Source organism: Anopheles nili, chromosome 3, assembly GCF_943737925.1.
Source record: "Anopheles nili chromosome 3, idAnoNiliSN_F5_01, whole genome shotgun sequence".
NCBI classification, from domain to species: Eukaryota; Metazoa; Arthropoda; class Insecta; order Diptera; family Culicidae; genus Anopheles; species Anopheles nili.
In genome coordinates this window covers 37,944,581-37,963,444 of record NC_071292.1, presented here as the reverse complement: position 1 = coordinate 37,963,444, position 18,864 = coordinate 37,944,581, and the positions used below count along the sequence as shown (strand labels likewise).

The window sequence follows — 18,864 nt, the reverse complement described above, 5'->3', positions numbered from 1 at the left end:
ACGTCCTTGCCGAAACCTCGAATGGTTTCAAGCGGATTCCCAACTTCCCAATAGCCCAAATCCCGAGGCAACTCAACTCAAATCTATTGCGGCATCATGCGATACCCTCAAAACCCAACACACAGGTAACAAAACGTTAATGCGGTGGTTCGGTTCAGCTTGGCGCTGTAAACAAATCGATGCAAGTTCAAAATCGCACAAGAACAGAACCAGAAACCAGTTCAGGCCAGCTCGTGTCACCGGGTAAGCGATTGTTGGAGCGTGGCCATCCACGGGTTGGATGCGAAAGAACGGCAAACGACATCGGTCGATAAATAAGCCATCGTTTCCGGGCAACTGTGCGAGGTTTGCGGCACACGCCAGCGGAGACCGTGGCGGGAAATTATGATCTGATTTGGATGGGTCTTTGTTTTGGCTTTGGCTTCGTCGCGATCGTTAACGGATTAGCTTGCCGCCGTCAGCGATCGCATGGAGAACTGGGACGAGCGAATCGAGGCAAAATATGAGCTTTCCACTGGCCCGGAGAGGTCAAAGCCACCATTTTTCATCGATCCTGATCCATAACGAACGTGAATCCGCCAGAGCGTGCTGGCTTGTTCGCGCACTTAGCGTTTCTAGATCATGGATGGTAGAAGAAAACGGCGCAACCCCATGGAACAGCGCAAATGAACTTCTAGCAAACGGTCACACCAAGCATTGTAGGAAATGGGAAACTGTTTCGCTAACCATGCCAAAAGCGAGCTGCGCGCAAAAACGGTCCCGATCCCGTTTGTCGAGCAAGCAAGTTTCAAATGTTCGTTTGTTCGCCAAACGGTTCTGGCACGACGATCGCTACCACTCCATCTCGAAAGTTTGGGGTTGCCAGGTTACCTTCGGTTGTTTGAAGTTCACCAGACGGCGAGGAAGGTGAATTGCGAGAACACAAAGCCAACGCAGTCGAGGGCCAGGGAGTTATATCTACGAAATTAATCTACCAACCAAAGGAGCAAAATCAATATTATGCCTTTTCTGACCGTCGTCTCGGTTGCCCGAAGATCTCGCCTGGGATAAAATGTCAACAGTACGCCCCACAGCGGGAGAACTGAGACTAGTGAAATAAATATTTATGCTATGGCAGGTGTTTTTGCTGCTACATCATTCGCACCACCGACAAGCATGGATAATCGAGCGCACTTTACGATTCGATGCCTATTTTTGCCACCTAAAATTGGGCCAATCACGGAATGGAACCGATCATTCTTAGCAAAAACGCTGAATAGTGAACCCACCATTAAGCACGTGTTTCTACAGGTGTTAAAATGTTTCATATCTGTGGTGCTTAGAAACAATTTAGTAGCAAATGACGGTGGTCAAAAGTTATCCATCGCGGAAAGTGAAACATTGCTTCATTATCGCGACGAAAAACATTCCTCCGAAATGTATTAAATGAATAATTTTGTCAATATTGCTGCAAGCAACCACCAAACATGTTGACCAGCTGCTTATCAGCGCATGATCAAACAAATAACTTTATCTCTTGGATGATTGACGTCATGTGAGCTGGTTTAGTATGTCCGATGCGCAACAGTACTTTGTGGGTTGCAATACTTATGACTCCAGGTCGGCGTTTTATCACGCTTTCGCTTAGGATAGTTTAGGTCTGGGCAAAGCGACCCTTTGTACACCCTTTGTCCTTCTTCATCTATCACTATCAGCGAACAACAAAAAACAAGCACCAACCAACTCTGAAGTGAAACAATTTGTGACTACCTGCAGCACAATTAAGCGAACCCACTCTCTTTCTTTCTCTCTTTCTCTCTTTCTCTCTGAAGCTAACCGGCAGTTTGGAGGTCGGGACACCATCTCTGAGTGCACGTATGCAACTCAGCTGTTAGCGCGATTTACAGGGCATTGGCCGTATGTTGGCGATGGCGAAGTCGAGCTTATCGTGCCGTGCATGTTTTCGTTCACTCGGTAGACGATGTGGCTAGAATTTTACAATGCTTTCTATTTTTTACCAGCGATCCAACTACAATCCATGGTTTTGTGTTGTGTTATTCTCTCGTTCGTTCTCGTTTTCTATCTCTCTCACTCTCTCTTCCTGGGACTGAACCTTCGCGTATAATTTAATTTTCTTCGTGCGTCCTATGGTACCCAATGTATGGCACGCCTCCTATACTATTCTTCGTATGCATGCATTCTTAAATACCTCCCTGTATGCATTAGTGGGCGATGCTAGGAACTACGAGCGTATGGCAGTTTGTAATGCAACTCTTCAATTCATTATCCATCGCGTTGAGATCTAGCAGCGAACGTGCTTCATGGAAATCAATTTGCTTTGGCAAATACCAAACTTCGCGAGCAAAAAACCTTTGCATTGAGCTTTACCCTCTATGGAACCAATCTACGAAAAGTAGAATAATTTGCTCTCAGTAGTAACTCCTCAAAACTGCGCCTCCATTAATCAAAATTCTCCTTCCGCGTATTGCCCGTCGAGTACCATTCAAGGTGACCTTCACCGTGTTTGCAACAGTTCATCATTGTAAAGCCCAGCATGGAATGCCTCCCGAATTCTGCTCAACCCAACTGAACATGGTGAACCACTCGCAAACACACGCTCTTTTGCCGTCAGCATCCCGGCTACGTCAGCGTCGAGTTTTACTTTTACTTTTCCGGCTGCCAAATATTGAAACATGAAGCTCGTGGCAGCACGGAGCCAGAATAAACCAGCGCGTAAACAGTGCTCCGACAGTCGACCATTTCGCCTCATCTCGCCGGTTGCCTTTGATGCAACGCCTTTGACTTACTTCCGTTTGCCTCTCGCCAAAAACCAAGAAGAGCTCACTTTTCGCGCTTTCCACCGTCGGCCGGCCGAGAAATTCACTTTTCTGTGGTCGAATTTTGCACACTTCGTTCTATGGCAACCGAGCCTGTCGAAAGTGGATCTAAGTGGAGCTAGCAGCTGCAGCTCATTTTCCACTTTATTAGTACCGCTGCCGCACGGTTACTCTTACTTTACCGTACGAAATTAGAGCATTCGAACGACCGGCCACAATCGATCCATTGGAAGCCGTACGAAACACCACCACTAGTCACTGTACAACAAACTGCGATTCAAGCGCCGCGGAAAGGGCCACCGGCACGTGGGTGAAGGCCGTGACATATGGTTCTATTTTCGTGCGCTCCGCACACTTTCACCCTTTCCGTGACGGTCCACTTCCACAAGCAGTAACTGACCGGTCCAGCAACCGATCGTAGGAGCAACTCGAGCACAACCGTAAACTCGAGGATATCTCTCACTACACTTCATCCGCCACTGCAACGGATTGCGCTTGTTCCCTTCACTCACGCGATAAGCTCGAGCTCGATCGCGTTGATCGCACCTTCGAACATGGGCCAATGCAGCCGTGCCTGTGATGCGCTCGATCACTTCAAAGCTCGCGCGACAACGATCTCTCACGGACTGTGACCCAGCGACGATCTCGGGTGCGATTTGCCGAGCACGATCTCTGGGCCTGCCTCGAAGCTTCCGCGGCAACTGACTGACTTAGCGGTTCGGTCGAAAGGCCAAAAAGCTCGTTCATCTCGCTCCTGACGCACTCGAGACTATGGGGCCGTTTGCAACTTATGGTGGCCAAAAATGGCTGCCTTTTTTTCAACCTCAATCTCGAGACATCGTCTCAAGCTTTGTGTTTAGAGCTCATTGCTTTCAAAATTTCCTGAATTCGTACATTTAAGATCCTAAATAATCCTTTTCAATAAAACAATCCTTACCATATTTTATCGCCCATATCATTTATAATCAACAAAAGGACTCAATGTCAAGCTCAAATAACCGAAATTCCTAATTTTGGCCACTCACTCCCAAACGTGCGTTTGCGCCTTCTGCTCGCTCGCACGTCTGCGCTGTTCCGGTACCGGACCTAACACATACACACGCTCGCGTTGGCTCGCCTTGAAACGGGTTTAGCCGCTGGCCAACCCCCACCAGCCGGTGTAACGTGACCACCACGTTGCCGCTGCTTCTTGCGCCGAGTCGTCCGTACCACACCTGTGTAGGTCATGCCGCTACTCGTGTAGTGGTTCATGGACCGTCGCAGATCCGGGAAAATAGTTGCGTACATTATTTCAAAGCCACAGCAAAGGTGGCCGCTGCGTCTGTGGTTCTGACCCGTACAGATCTTGCACCGAAGAGTGTTCCCGGTGCTTAATAAAACCGAGGGCCATGGTTGTCACCGTCTTGCGCGGCATCGCCTCAGGATCACGCACGTACACAAGCATACCAGAGAGCTTTATGCCCGTCATCTTTTTCGCTTGGTGGAGCGCTTGCAAAACGAGATTGCACTGGCTTCGATGAGACGCTGGGCTTTAGCAAACATCTGAGCCAAAAAAACAAGTAATTTCTAGAGCTTTCCGTATTCACTTTCATCCATTCAGTAGTACAGTTTTATAAGTCTCCAAAACGTTTCAAATTCTTTGAGTTTGCGTACTATAACACATCGGGCGCAGAGAGCAAAAGAAAACGTTTCCCATGAACGGTGCAACATTGCAGGCGATTGCGCCTTCAAAAGCCCCATGCCCACAACGACGATGCGAAAAAACGGCTTACACCAACACAACGCAAATGCATGCGACTTGCAAGAGACAGTCAATTGAAGAGTGCCCACCATTGCATGGTGGCCTTTCTACCGCGGTCTCAAGAGTTCAAAGGTGTACGGGAACTCTTTTGCGAACGGTGCTCCGATTAGCAGCACTCCAGTGAGCGTTACTCCATCTCAGCCAGTATGCTTGTTATAACGCGACTTCCTGAGTCCGTTGCTAAAAAGGTTCCACAACTCACCACGCTCAGTGGTATGCGTTCACCCGCCAAGTAGTTGCGCTTTTCCTGCCCACTAGTAGCAGAGAAACAACTCCGAAACCTCCAAACATTGTTGCCTGTTCCGAAGGCCAACAAAGAAAATGATCATTCGTCGGGGCACGCTGCTTCCTGCTTTTAGCCGCACCAGCAGCCTATTTTCGTCCGACGGTTTCGCTGTTCAGCGTGAGGTGCGATCAAATATTGACCGTTTCGCGTTAGTTCGCAATTTGCTTTGCGCTCGGTATGCTGCTCTGTCTTGCTCTCTGTACTGGCTGGTTTTGCTGCTGGTATGATCTAACGCCGTACGCAATGTTTGCATTTGGTATGTGCGGGCATGATTGCGCGAGAAAACGCTCCCTCTTTTGAATATTACGCGCATATGTGATGGTATCATCACCGAAAGATGGATAATTTTACCGAAACCGATGAAATAATGACTATTTTTAAACGATAGAGTTGTGAAAGGTTTCACCTTACATGGTTCAAACGGGATGGTGCATACGTTCTTTCACGAATTATATGCCAAATGCGCCACAAGGAATTGGGCTGATAGGACTTCCATGTGGTTCGTGACGTCATGTAGTATATTTATTTTGTATTTTAAAGTTTTTTGCTTGGCTTTGCTTAGCTGAGATCATTTGCTTAGCTGAGGCAGGCTAGCTCTTGTGTTCTCGATCCAACGAGACAACGCAAAGTGCACGCAAGGCAACGCGTGGAAGTGATTACCAATTTAATTCCCAATGCATCCAATTTGCGGTATTCCAGCCAACTGTAAGTGCCTAAAAGATGCAGAAAGATTAGCGATGCTTCCTACGCCTTCCTCGTGGCCACCCAATGTGTGACCCTCCGTTCCGAATCAGGTTTCATCTTTTGCGATAAAGCATCCGTTTTGAAATGGATCAATTACAAACTGAAAGCCCAATTCAAGGTGGGCAGCCATAAATCCTTCGGTGCATGTAAATATTTCACGCCTGCTGACTTTGTGCCTGCTTTCAAGCCTGCTCCAGATGTGGGTACGAGCGGGTAAGTTGAGACACCTCGTGTAGATCATGGAAAACAGCTCGTTGAAGCGTCGTTTCTCTGTGATTTGTGGGTGCTAGGGTGCAACTTGGTCGACACTGCGAACTAGCGGCCGTTGTGCTATGCCGTGTGACGACAGTTCAAGCCGGGATCATAATTCCGGCAGCCCTTATGCCGATTTGCATACTTCACCTCCTAGCGGTGCTCATGTAGGTCAGCCTACAGGACGGTCAATGACCGAAACGGCAAATGAGGAATGAATTAAGCAGAATGCAGAAAGAGATCCAAATGGAAGCAAATATCTAAAATATCTTGCTTCGGGAATACTGGCAGTGAAACGACGATTTTTTCTTGAATAAATCCCAAACTATGAAAAAGGATGATGAAAGGATTTTTATGCAAATAATGTTCATTTTTTAACAAATTGTTAATATTACAAATTCGTTAATAAATTCAAATGCTTCGCAACTTGATTAAATCATTTCACCTCAGCTCTAATGGACACCCATTCCATTCTACACATTTGCTTGCTCAATTTGGTGGACAGTAAACTTGTAAAATTCTAAAATAGCACAGCCATTACTCGAGTCTTCTTCCTCTACTCGATTCGAAACACTTCAGGTGCCAGTTGCTTCAGTACGCATTATAATCATGCCAAATGGCACCGTTGCTGGTAGCGATGTCATAGTCTTTGCTTCGGTCTCACAAGCTACCAGAAATGTTGATCTGTTCACACCCACGAAAATTCGCAGGTGGCGATGGAACTAATGCTTCGTGCATCAGGCCGTACGATTCGCCTCGGAAAATAGCTACTAAAACCCACGATTTTCACCCTCCGTGAAAAGTGAATTCATTGCCCGGAATATACGGAAAACAACGCACGCGCGCGTTCTGATAGTAAGTCACCTCGATCGTCAGTGAGCAAGAAAGCGTGAGCTGAGAATAAAATGTTTCTCACCAATTCTCACCGGACGAAATGCACGAGCCATACAAACCAAGAGCGGGAGAGCGTTCACTCTCTCGTCAACATTACGGAGATCGTACGCGTGACGCTGCGAGCATGTGCTCTTTTCGCCGGCATTGCAAAAACATATGATCGCCGATCGCCGGCTGATGCTTGCTTTGCGCAAGCGCGAAAGAGATCGCTCGTTGGATGCAGTTTTGTTTACTTACCGCACTCGTCGGTTGCCTGTGGAGAGAAAGAGAAACAGAAAGAAGACGAAGATTGTGGTGAGCAACGAATCTAGCTAAGACGCACACCGTTTTGGTGAGTTTTTCATCTCTCCGTAATATCCGTTCATTTCAGCATCTCAAGAGTGTTGAATTTTGATTCGCAACAGTATAGCCGTCTTTCAGTTTCCGATATTATTTATCTTGAGCACGCTTTTGTACGCTGACGTTAGAATGCAATGCCAAAATAAAGTTACCTGGCTCCGTAATCGATGAACTGCGGCGTGCTGTCATGCACCCGTACGTCCTTGGGTGTGATCTCCTGTAGCCCCTCCATTACGAACATCCGATCCATCATAGGGCTGAGTGGATGGCACGAACCACCCAGCAGGTCGTCGATGTTGGTGTGGCGTGAAATGAACACCGGCGATTGTGTGTCCTTACGCGTCGCAAAACTAACAGTCTCCATCGGCGTAGCAGACCCCTGGAGAGACCCGGCTGTGGCCGATGGAACTGGTAGTGCCGAGGGAATGTTGTCGTAAGGCGATGCACGACCTCCAGCTGAACAACTATCTTCTACTCCTTCCGGACTAGCGCGATCACCCAGCGGGGGCGTTTGGTCGCTGATCTCGATGGTGAAATCGCCTGTCGGGAACTTGGGCAGGCCGGCCACGAAGTTGGTAATACTCTGCAGCTCCTGTTCTACCTGTGCCTCGATGGCCGCACTTTGCAGATCCGCTTCTTCCTCTTCGCCATGTTGCTCCACAAAGGACGATAACTTGCGAGGACTGCCAGAGCCCTCGTCTGGACTATCTCCGGTTTGCCACCAGGCCCGTTCGCCCGACTCGACGCGTGTGATGCGATATTTAGTCGGGCTGGTCTGCTTGCCCACACTAGGTCCCTTCGAGTTGAAGCTGTTCGACCTGCTCACCACATTTGATTTCGAGCCTGAACGTGAGACAGGCCCATCCGAGGTCTCCTGCATCCACCAAGGCTGCTCACCGGACTCGATACGCGTGATCTTGAACGGTTTTGCTTTCACTGGGCTGCATTCACGCACCGACTCGCCATCGACGTGTGTCTCGTCAATCGCTGCAGACGCCTTTTCTGGTACATTGTCCGAGCTGTACAACCACCAGGCCTTTTCCCCAGAGGTCACACGGGTCAGCGTAATGCCACGGCCTCGTGGTTCCGGTGTTGGCTCCTTTGATGGCTCACGACTCGCAGACGCACTGCTCGGGCTGCTGGCTGAGGATTGCTCCTTTCGCGACAACTCAGCTATGGCTTGTTCCCACCAGGCCTCATCCTCTGCTTCAAGCTTGAACACCGTGTAGCCTGGACTCTTCTTGTCGCCACCTGCGGAGTCCGGTGTTCGCTCCTTACTGCTCGCTGGTTTACTCGACTCTCCGGATCCGGACAGGCCGGCGACATTTTCCGAGCTCTTCATCCACCAAGCTCGCTCGCCGGACTCGACACGTGTGAACCGGATTGGACGGAACGGACTCATCGGTTGACTCTCGAAGATGCTCGTGGCAGTTGTACGGCCATCGTCGGTCTGAGTTTCCGCAACGTGCTCCGGTGACTCCGTCGAGGGTTCTACGTCGATCTCAGGCACTGGCTTACTGCTAGTCTCGTCCGACAACCACCAGGGTCTTTCACCTGATTCCACGCGCTTGATCCGGTACGTGAAGCTTCGTGCCGGTTCCTCCACCGTAGCCGATTGCTCGAAATTACCCGAACGACGCCACCACGTGGCCTGTTGCAAGGAGGCATTCCGTAGTAGTCCTTCGCCATCCTGCGGATCTCGTCCCTGTCCGGTGGTTCCCTGCACGTCCTCTTCTTCCTCTTCCTCGCTAGAGTCATCCTTGATGCTCTCCATGTAGTGTGTGCCCGCTTCCCAGCCTGATTTACCATTCGGATCTACCGGAAGATTTTCAGAAATACTGGCACTGCTGGCGTTTTCGTACCAGCTGGCCGCACTGCGATTCTGATTGTTCACGAAGTTCGTCGCCAGCTGGATTGCCCGGAGCAGTAGTTCGCTATTGGTGTTGGATGCATCCGTGACCACACTGGTGTCATCCTGTTCGGGATGGTTGTCAGCGGTACGCGTCACGGACTGCTCTCGGTCGGTGTCTGTGCCCGAAGATCCACTAGTCGTATCCTCTGAGCTGGATGAGGTGGATCGGTCTGAGCGTCTTGCAAACTTAGCTCCAGCGTGTTGCTGACGCACTTGAGGTATGCGACTACCAAAGCCATTGGTTTCTGCCACCGGAGTCGCCGTGGACGCCGTGGAGCCACTGGACTTGCTGGACGACGTGGATGACTTGCGAGGTCGCTCAGGCGCTGGACCCATGTTCAGGGCCGATTTGCGGAAGTCTTTGTTCGCGATCGACCTTACCGGTGATGGGCTCTCTTTGGTTGGTGCCGGTGGAGGCTTTTCTGGCGATTTCTGCTTCGGCGGCGTCTTCTGCTTGCCAACCCCGGTGCTACTCGCTGACGAACGCTGACTCGCCGTCGATTTGCTGCTGTTCGACTTCGAGAGACTAAGCTCCTTCACTCTGGCTGCCAGCGCCGACAACTCGCGCTTTTCCGGAACATCGCTTTTCGACGAGCTGACACTGGTCTCTCGGCTCAGGCTAGGACTATCGCGGCTGTAACGCGAGGATGCACTCGAGTATCGCGTGTAACCCACGGTTGGCGAGGACGAAGCGTACTTCGGCTCAAGAAAAGGTGACCAACTGCGCGTCGATGGTTGTCCGTAACGCAAGTACTTCGTGGAGTCGTCCAATCGGTCCGACTGGATCTGCTTGTCCGCCGTATCAACCGGCAGCAGCTGCTTCTGGATGGTTTTTTCGATGGTTTTGCACATCTCCGCCCTACGTGCTCTTATCAGTGGAGTTGCTCCTGGTGGTGTTGGAGATGTGCCGCGTGTTACCAGCGTGATTTCCATGAAAATCTTTGGTTCCGGCTCAACGCTGCTCTCTGTTTCCTCGGAGGACTCCTCTGAGCCTGAACTCGTGTTGGTGGTTTCCGACGACGTTGATCCTTCGCGACGCTGATCCCCATTGTTCGGGGACGATGTTCGAGTATCACGCGAGAAGATCTGACTAGCCGTCACTGGAGACGAGCACTGTGACGTCTCGCGAGGTTGCGAGCTGAGCTGCAGTCTGGAAGAAGATCGACTCGTTCGGGCTGCCAATGCCTCACTAGAGGTCATGTACGAAAGTGCGAGATCTGCGACCGGTCCCTTCGGTATTGGACTCGCACTGGCGCCGAGTCTCAGATTACTACCCAATCCACTGTTCGATCGGCCATAAGGGCGATAGGCTCCACCGCTTCCCAGACCGTACTTCTCTCGAACGGACTCCGCCGGACTTGGTTCTCGCGAAGTACGTCGTGGCATCGTCGCCGGACTTGGATCGCGACTTCGTACCGTGGGACTAGGATCTCGCTTTCTCCCCGTGCCCAAATTCGACGCCTTCGTCAGAGTGGAATCGTTACCCACACGCGACGTCCGAGCCCCCAAGGAGCTACTGGTTCGCTTTGCATCTACCGGACTGGGATCGCGAGAACGCAACTTCACCGAGGAACCGAATGTGGAAATTTTTCGCGGTTCTGCTGGACTAGGATCACGAGACCGAGTACCTGGTCCCGTTTTGATCGTAATGGAGCTTGTGTACCTTGGTTGTTTCGCTTCTGCTGCACTGGCAGGTCTTGTTGTTTGCTTCATTTGAGGCACCGGCGCTGGACTTGGATCGCGAGATCGCGCAGCTGTGGCAATCATTTTGTTAGCCAACTGCAGTCGTCGCTGCTCGGCAGGGCTCGGCTCTCGTGAAGTCCTTGTGCGAACAGTAGGACTCGGATCACGAGATCTGGCCCGGTTCTGCGTAAATGATGTACCGCTTGTCTGCCGACGGTATTCGTTGGGGGTGCTCTGTTGGGGCACCTTCGAACCGGACAGTTTGCTGGCTATCGCCAAGGCATATCCTCCGGTGCGTTTACTTTCTCCCGCAGGACTTGGATCCCGTGAACGAGCCCTCTCGGTAACTGCCACGGCCATAGGGCTTGGATCGCGTTGGCTCGATCGTGCGATGACAGACGTTGACGAGCTTGTTCTTGTCGCGGGACTCGGCTCACGGGACTTTTCCCGAGCAACGCCGGCGCGTCCATAACGTGTGGTAAACGTCACCGGGGGAGCGTTATCCTTCTTTGGTTTCGTTCCAGTCTGTTCCTTGCCGGTCTGTGTCTTGCCTGTAGTGGTCTTTGCAGACGATTCGTCTGTAGCAGTAACATCCTTACTCGATCCGTACTTTGCCGCAATGAGTGAAGACTTCTTTAACGGTGCCGGTTTGCTTTCTTTCAGCTCGGCCTCGAGTTTCTTGGACGTTTCGATCAACCGCTCCTTCTTGCGATCATGTTCCTTCTCGCGCTCCTTTTCGCGTTCTTTCTCGCGAAGTTCACGCTCTTTACGTCGCTCTTCTTCCTTTGCCTTGTCCCGTTCTCGTTCCTTCTCTTTGTCGGCCGCCAAATTCGAGTAGCGGCTGATAAAGGACGAAACAGTGGAGCTTGGACCCGTAGTCGATGTCGTTGTTCGAGGCGAACGATAGCTTCCAGAAGCAAATGATGGTCGGTAGCTCGAAGAACTCAACGAACCGAACCGGGACGTAGTTGAAGGTTCGGTCGAGAACTGAAAAAAGGGACAAAAGTATGAGTGCCAGTTACAAGGAAATACGATACAGAAGTAAAAGGTATAAAATGATCTCCCCTAAAACGAGACAGTAACCTACGGCCTAAAAAATAATGAAATTAACGTAAATAACAACACGAACCGAACTCGATAAAAAATTTTGAAGCCATTTGGTGTATTCGAATGGATCATTAAGATGAATTTTCATTCTGTTTATTTGAGACACTGATAAATATAATTCATTAACTTATCAAGTTAGTCTAGCTAAAAATCGCTACCACTTGTGAATTAAAATATACCAATTATTATAAGGCTAGCAGCAGGGAGAATCATCATTGCTGGCGCCATTCGAATGATTGCTTTCGTCAATTATGATGCATCTGAACACGGCGCAGTCTACCAGCTATTTATGAAGCTAGAGAGACTTGGCTGCATAAACCAATCGTCGCCTAAAGTACTTCTAGTTGCCCTCGGATTTCACGCCTCGGGTCTAGAATGTCGCTTCCCGTCTGAGAGGCTGGGCGAACGATTCGAGTTTGTGATCCTGCCAACCAAAATAACTCGAATACGCAACGACGTAAGTAACGCAATCAAGCCAACTTGTCAATCTGTTGGCGACCGGCAACGTGTTAGCGGATGTTGCCAAGCCATGCAGCGGCGTTATCGGTGACGACAGCTGACCGCCATTTTATGCACACTTTCAAACAACCACAAAAAAACGCATACACAAACACCGTAGGGAAACCCACACTCTAATTCACAGACTGATCAGCAGTGTGCCTCCAGCTGCATCCCGAACTCGAAACACTTGGAAAGAAAAACAAGGTTAGAATCGGATGGGAAGGTTTTGCACAGAACAACTTATGGGATCTTTATTACATAGTGGTACAGAGACACAGGAACATACGATTACTGGATGCAAAATGGATAGTATGAAACATTTAGACACGGGTGAGGAACAAACCATCAAGACACGAAACGGGGAGAGAACAACCAAAAATACATACTCTAGAGCTCCGATAAGAGCTCGGTAGACTGGATGACGCAGTATACGACGAAGAGCTTGAGCCGTAGTTAGACGTTGCCCAAGAATACTGAAATGGGTCGGAACAAACATTCATCAGTTACCGAATTTTCCTTATTTTCTAATCGCTAATGTCCGACACACACGTTAAAAACCAAACTGACGTAAATTCAGTTTCAAACACCATTTACATCTCTCTCTCACTTCTTAAGCGTACGTGTTTCTTGAATTGGAAGAAGAATATCATGTGTGATAAAACTATGTTAAATGAATAGATTAACTTGATGTTTTTCTGTAATCTTATATAAAATCTGAGAGTTTGTTATTTACAATCGCAGATTAAACTAACTACTATTTTTGCGTACAACATCTTTGATTACCAATCAATTTGTGGAATTAAAGTTACACAACAAACTGATCGCAAAAAAAACGAATACCCCTTTAATTAAGAACGAATAAAATTCGTTCGAACCAATAGTCGCCCGATTAACTGCACCGGGGCGGTGCTTGGTTTTCTAATGCCCCAATGCAGGTTATATTTAGTCATCATCCCACCGCACGACCTGTTCTCATTTGTGAGTGCAATTAAGAACTCTACGAACGGCTGCGATCTGTATCCCTCCACGCAATTGCACTCTTCGTGAGACAGATGCCATAAGTCCTACTTTTGCCACTACGCAATGACCGTAGTAACGCGCGTATTACATGGTTCATGTTTATATACTACTTAGCAATTTCTCACCGACTCTCCCCCCCCCCCCTCTCTCTATCTCTCTCTCTCTCTCTCTCTCTCTCTCTCTCTCTCTCTTTCTATCTCTCTCTTTCGCTCTGTTTTATATCTTGCACTTATATTTGTTTCTTGGTCGATCTAACGCCCACTCAGCTACCTCAAAAGCAAAAGATAGAAAAGATCCTCGTGTAAACAATGCACGCAACCGAGACGTTTTGCATCCATCAGCACACCCTGAGGCACGTTTTACGCGCAACAGCGTGTTGGATCGCCAAGATCAGAACTTCTGGGCAAAACCGTGTCACTCCCGATCACGTACCGGGAGAGCCGGTGAGCATCCTCGTGGCGTTCAACACGGCTTTTCCCTTCGTCCTCGCTTCTGGTCTTCGAAGTGGTGATCTGCTACAATGTGTGGACTTTGGCCGCTCGTCTGAGCGAGCACATCGACAAGAGTGTCATAAATTCTTTGGGTTTCGTGAGACGACGGCACTCCCCGATGATTCATAAGTCACGGTACACTACCAACCACGCTGCTCTGATTTGGTTCCTAGTATGGAAAACGGCGGCCGCCGGAAAAACTGAACCAAAATAGAACGACCGAACTGAGTCACACGCGGTGACAGCAACGCGGAATTAATTTCTAATCTGTTACTCATAAATTCAAAGAGACTTTGCTGATGCTCCAAATTATGTTGTCCACCAGGGTCAAATTATGGTTCATTTTGTTATACCGACTCGAAAATATGAGAAAAATCCATGAACACTCGTAAATAATTAGGTATAGTGGGCCATGTAGTATTATTTACTTACATTGTAACTTCTGTACGACATTGTGGAGTATGTTTGCTTCGAAACGGAAGCAGTGATTTGATACAAACTGTCTCCTTTGCTGCTCTGAATTCGTTTCTATATCGCTTCAGAGATTGGGCGGCAATGGGTAGTCTACTATTTCTACCCACAATACTGGTACACTATTCCAACGGCGCTTTGCGAACGACACTGTTTAAGTATGATGGATACCATTTTCCATATGGAACTGACGAGAGTCTTTCACTATTTTTGGAGCTTTTTGGCGCGATTTGTTTCCAAGTTTCACTTTGCTCTGGATTTTTTCACCACTTCACATCTATTTGCATCTTCTCGATTAACTGATTTCGAAATTGTAACCCAAACAGACGGCGGAATCGATTGGACTGTAAAACTGCGAGAAACACGACGTTAGAACGAAATATACTGTCTGTTGCAAAATCATCACTGCAGCATCAGTGGAAAATCTAGCTCGCCCACTTGTTGCATCACTGGGCTGCTAAAAACTGATCACAACGGTGTTCTCCGGCGCAAAGTGGACCGCCTCGGACCGTCCTAGGTTGCCGCAGCTCGATCACTAGCATCGAGTACTCGCGCTTATCTAACGGGAGCGCGCTAGAACACACTTGACACCAGGGCAACGAAGCACTTTCGCACAGCCCTTCCGCACCATGTAGTGCCCGGGACTGTTTCCGGCTGCTCACGCACACGAACACAATCGACCAGACCCGTAGACGTCGGTGACACCAGGAAAATGTTGCAGGCAGCATCCGCGCCGTGTCGATATTAGCGCGATTCGAGCAGTCCGCGTACTCAGGCAGATGCAAGACGCACACCTCCAGCGAACGAACAGCCTACTAGGCGGTTACGAATCTCTACTCCACTACGAATGCGCACGTTGTACGAGCAATGTGGAAAGCCCGACTCAATCCGTGTGTGCGGCTCTCGCACCGTTGGACTAATTCGCTGGCATAAACCTATTTTTAGTCCCTGTCCGCACGAGCTCCCTTGCGCTTCGTGCATAAACACGGGACGTCGAGCAGGGAAAACGCGAAACTATACAACCAACACAGTCAGCTCACGAACTCCCGACCAGCCAGTGTAAACACTCACTCGCTTCCAACGCAAGCGACATGCGCACTTCCGCGAGCTGGCGCCAGATGAGCGGCTTATCGGTGCAAGACATCGAATAGATTCAGCTGGTTCCAGTCGACGATGCCGTCCACCAGCGCGTACAGATAAAACGTGTAGATGTAAAACCAGGGCTGCAGGTGAAGCCGTTTGGCGAACAGGAAACTCCCGGCAGATCGCGAGGAACGCAGCACGGCCGCTGTACCGCCGTAGAGTAGCCGTCGCACGAACACTCCTGCCAGATAGACGACCGTGACCAGAAGCAGAATGCGGCGCAGATGAATCAAGAGTATTGCCATCCCCGAATGCAACGAAATCAAAGCACTGTTGGCTTAAACCATGTCGTTCGTGGTATGGGCCAGATCCTGCACACGCGTGAAACGATGTCCGACCGTTCCTAGAGCGCTACACCCTCGTTCAGACCTCGTTAGGGATGATGACAGATTTCGCACAGGTTCGATTCGTTCGTCGGCACTCGATGCGCTCCTAGCAAGCGCACGTCGATCGTGAATTACGCGACCTTTCGCGTGGCTTCTTTTTTCTTTTCGCTTTTAATCAGACCCGGCCCTGTTGAAGGGTGTCCCGGCGGCTCGTTTTCGACCGAAGGCGGCTCTCCCGGCGTAGTGGTTCGTTGATACTAAACTCTGCCAGTTCGTGGTCATCCACCCTTGGTGCTCACAAAGTCGCGCATTCGCTGAACGGCTCGATCTTACGATGGTGGCAAATAGAACGAGCGAAAATTCGCCCGACGCCCGCACTGCGCAGAGTGGGAAAACAATTCTCTCAATCTCATTGCTGTTACTGTTATTCAATTCCCCCCCCCTCCCCCTCCCCCTCCCTTGAAACAATACTATGGCAGAGGCCAGTGTGCGTTTGATTTATCTTTATGATTATAATTTGAAATAAACTACAAGATTATGGATTTTTCCTAGATCAATTTAGCAAATATTGAGGTATTGTTAATAGTACCATAGCCAACTGTTAAGGTTGCAAAGCCATTAGCACAATTAATTTTTTAATGGTGCGGTTGCTTCCTAAGTACAGAGATCAATAAAATACTTTTACAAACAGTGTTTCTCACAACATATACTTGAAGAAATTCGTGCATCAAGCAGTCAAGATATCGTTCTATAAATACGTGCTCGCATAGGGCCGCTTCAGCATAGAATCTGACCTGGTAAAGATTTTGGAGTGCACACAAAAAAACATACATGTATATTTGGCAGAACACAATGCGCGCGTTTTCTTAACTTGGATACAAAAATGTCCATCTACTACGCACACAAAACATTAGAGTTCTGTTGTCGACGAGCGGCACGAGCATTCCTCAGTCCAAACTGCTCTCGTCAGCCAACCGGAAGACGCTACCGGCACCTTCGGCGACTTATATTTAGAGCTTCAATTTCAAAGCCGCACTGGTCCGCTTCATGCGGCGGAAATTGCTTCGCAGCAGCCGACCGGTCGTTGAGAACGATCCGCATGAAACATGCAACCGATCTCGACTGTTAAATAAATAACAATTAAAGTGTCAGATTGGGCTACAGCAACGCCACCGGCACCAAGGAAAACCCCACGACCGATGCGCTTCGCAGGAGCTTCCCATTAGAGGCGTTGGTCTTGTGCCGAATCGCTTGACATCGAGGTATTTAGCCCTTTCCTCAATACTTTCGCCGCCGGTTGGTACACGCGTACAACTCCTTACAATGCGCGTGAGCGAGATTTCAAGGACAGTCAGAATACTATTTCTGCCATCACGTGTGCGAGACATCGACTTTTTAATTGATCGATCACATTGCTCTGTTTTCTTTTTGTGTACAACCATTTCGAGCGCATGGTAGAAGCTTAAGCGATTGTTTTTTTATGTTCGTTTTAGATTAAACGCGGTCAGATAAGAATCATCTGATCTAAGTCATTAATCATTCAAGCAGGGTGTAAATTGTGGGTGTAATACTAATGCAAATACAGTTTAATTGGAATGTGAGGAACGATCAACTGGAAATTTTGTTTTATTCACCATCGTTTGTTTTTATGATACTTTTATAATAACCACAGCCCAAGATAGTCGCATCCCAATTGATCAATTGTTGTAATCACTAACAAAGTTTTTAATAACAAATTGTATACGATGTAAACTACCACTACCTTCGGATTGCCACTATACTTTATGCTGCAAATTCAGCATAGATAGCTATTATGACGATAGTTTAATGTCTCCAAATATCACTGCAATGACAGTTTAATTAAAATATGCTTTTTAGTTCTACCTCAATTTCATTATAGAGTATCAAGTTCAAAAAGTGGTGTGTTCTCTTTAATGTATCATTCAAATTATGATTGCCTTGCTAATGTAAAACAAAAAATATAATGAAAAAATCTAAAACATAATAATTGTAGCAACAATCCCAAATGAGTGTAGAAAAGTGCTAAGAGCTCAACACTAGCCATCCAGCAGTAATCAGCACTATTTCTTATCCATTCAAGCATCATACATAAATTCCGTTCAAAAGATACAAATACATTGCAAAAATTATTTCAATGTTATCATTTTTTAAATAATAATAATGATAAAGCAATATAACAAAACAAAATAAAGCAAAAAAAGCTCACCTCACACTGACCGATTAAAATTCTCGCTAAATCAAAACTACGGCTTTTAGATCAACAGACGCGTTATGTTACTAAATCAAATGGCCATTATTTTAATCGACCACATCGTATGGATAGAGATAAAAGTATCCAATAATCTCGGGAGCTATAAATTATTTCAATCGCACCAATTTGTTATTTCGTCATTACATTTTCCAGCAAACAAACCAGATTTCGTGGTTGCAACGTGCCATGAGCATCCTGCCATCGCTCACGTTCTGTTTCATGAGCTCACCCACTCGCAGCATGTTTCCATCCGACTCATTTGATAATCGGACGTTTCCGGAAGCAAGCGCTGGAGTACGATCTTCCGCTCGGTGGAGGATTGAATCATCGAAAATCTGGCCGAGATCAATGAAATCCGTTAGGCTCCTCGCGGCGTTAAACAGCCCGTTAAGGCAGCTCCGTGTGATGATTTATCCGAGCGCGGGGTGTGAATAAATCACAAGCGCCAGGAGTTGCAAACCGCCTCGTGCGGATGGCGGCTGAGAAGTCTCGTTTTCATAGCGGGGCAAATAGTTACGCTGCCGCTCATAAATCACTCATCGTGCTGCTGTCATATTCCACTGCATTCTGCCAGCCAAAGCGAAGCATAAACAACGTTACGTATGCTACCAGCACTGGTGCACAGTCTGCAGACGATTGCATTCGTGTCACGTGGATTGTGATATTTTGTTTGTTCGCGTCCGATCAGTTCTCGATTGCCGGTTTGTCGATCGGTTTCACGCCAAAAGCATAATTCTACCACGTTGATTCAGTGGATCCACGTTTGCCCAGTCCTAACAGGGCCAAAGGGACGCCGCCGTTCGGAT

At 48.4% G+C, this 18,864-nt stretch overlaps 2 protein-coding genes across 2 annotated transcripts in view; both read right to left on the bottom strand.

Moving 5' to 3' along the window:
• LOC128724193 (serine-rich adhesin for platelets-like) overlaps positions 1–14,299 on the bottom strand; it is a 35,506-nt gene extending 21,207 nt beyond the window's left edge. Inside the window, exons 1-3 of the mRNA XM_053817959.1 lie at positions 14,279–14,299; positions 7,285–11,714; positions 7,031–7,046 (exon numbers count right to left, since the gene is read on the bottom strand). Coding sequence (XP_053673934.1) covers positions 7,031–7,046; positions 7,285–11,714; positions 14,279–14,299 — 4,467 coding nt within the window. The remainder of the gene's footprint in view (positions 1–7,030; positions 7,047–7,284; positions 11,715–14,278) is intronic.
• Positions 14,300–15,444: 1,145 nt separating this feature from the next.
• LOC128727070 (uncharacterized) lies at positions 15,445–15,705 on the bottom strand. Its single transcript, XM_053820936.1, has one exon. The coding sequence runs from the start codon at positions 15,703–15,705 to the stop codon at positions 15,445–15,447; it is 261 nt and encodes an 86-aa protein (XP_053676911.1).
• Positions 15,706–18,864: the final 3,159 nt, after the last annotated feature.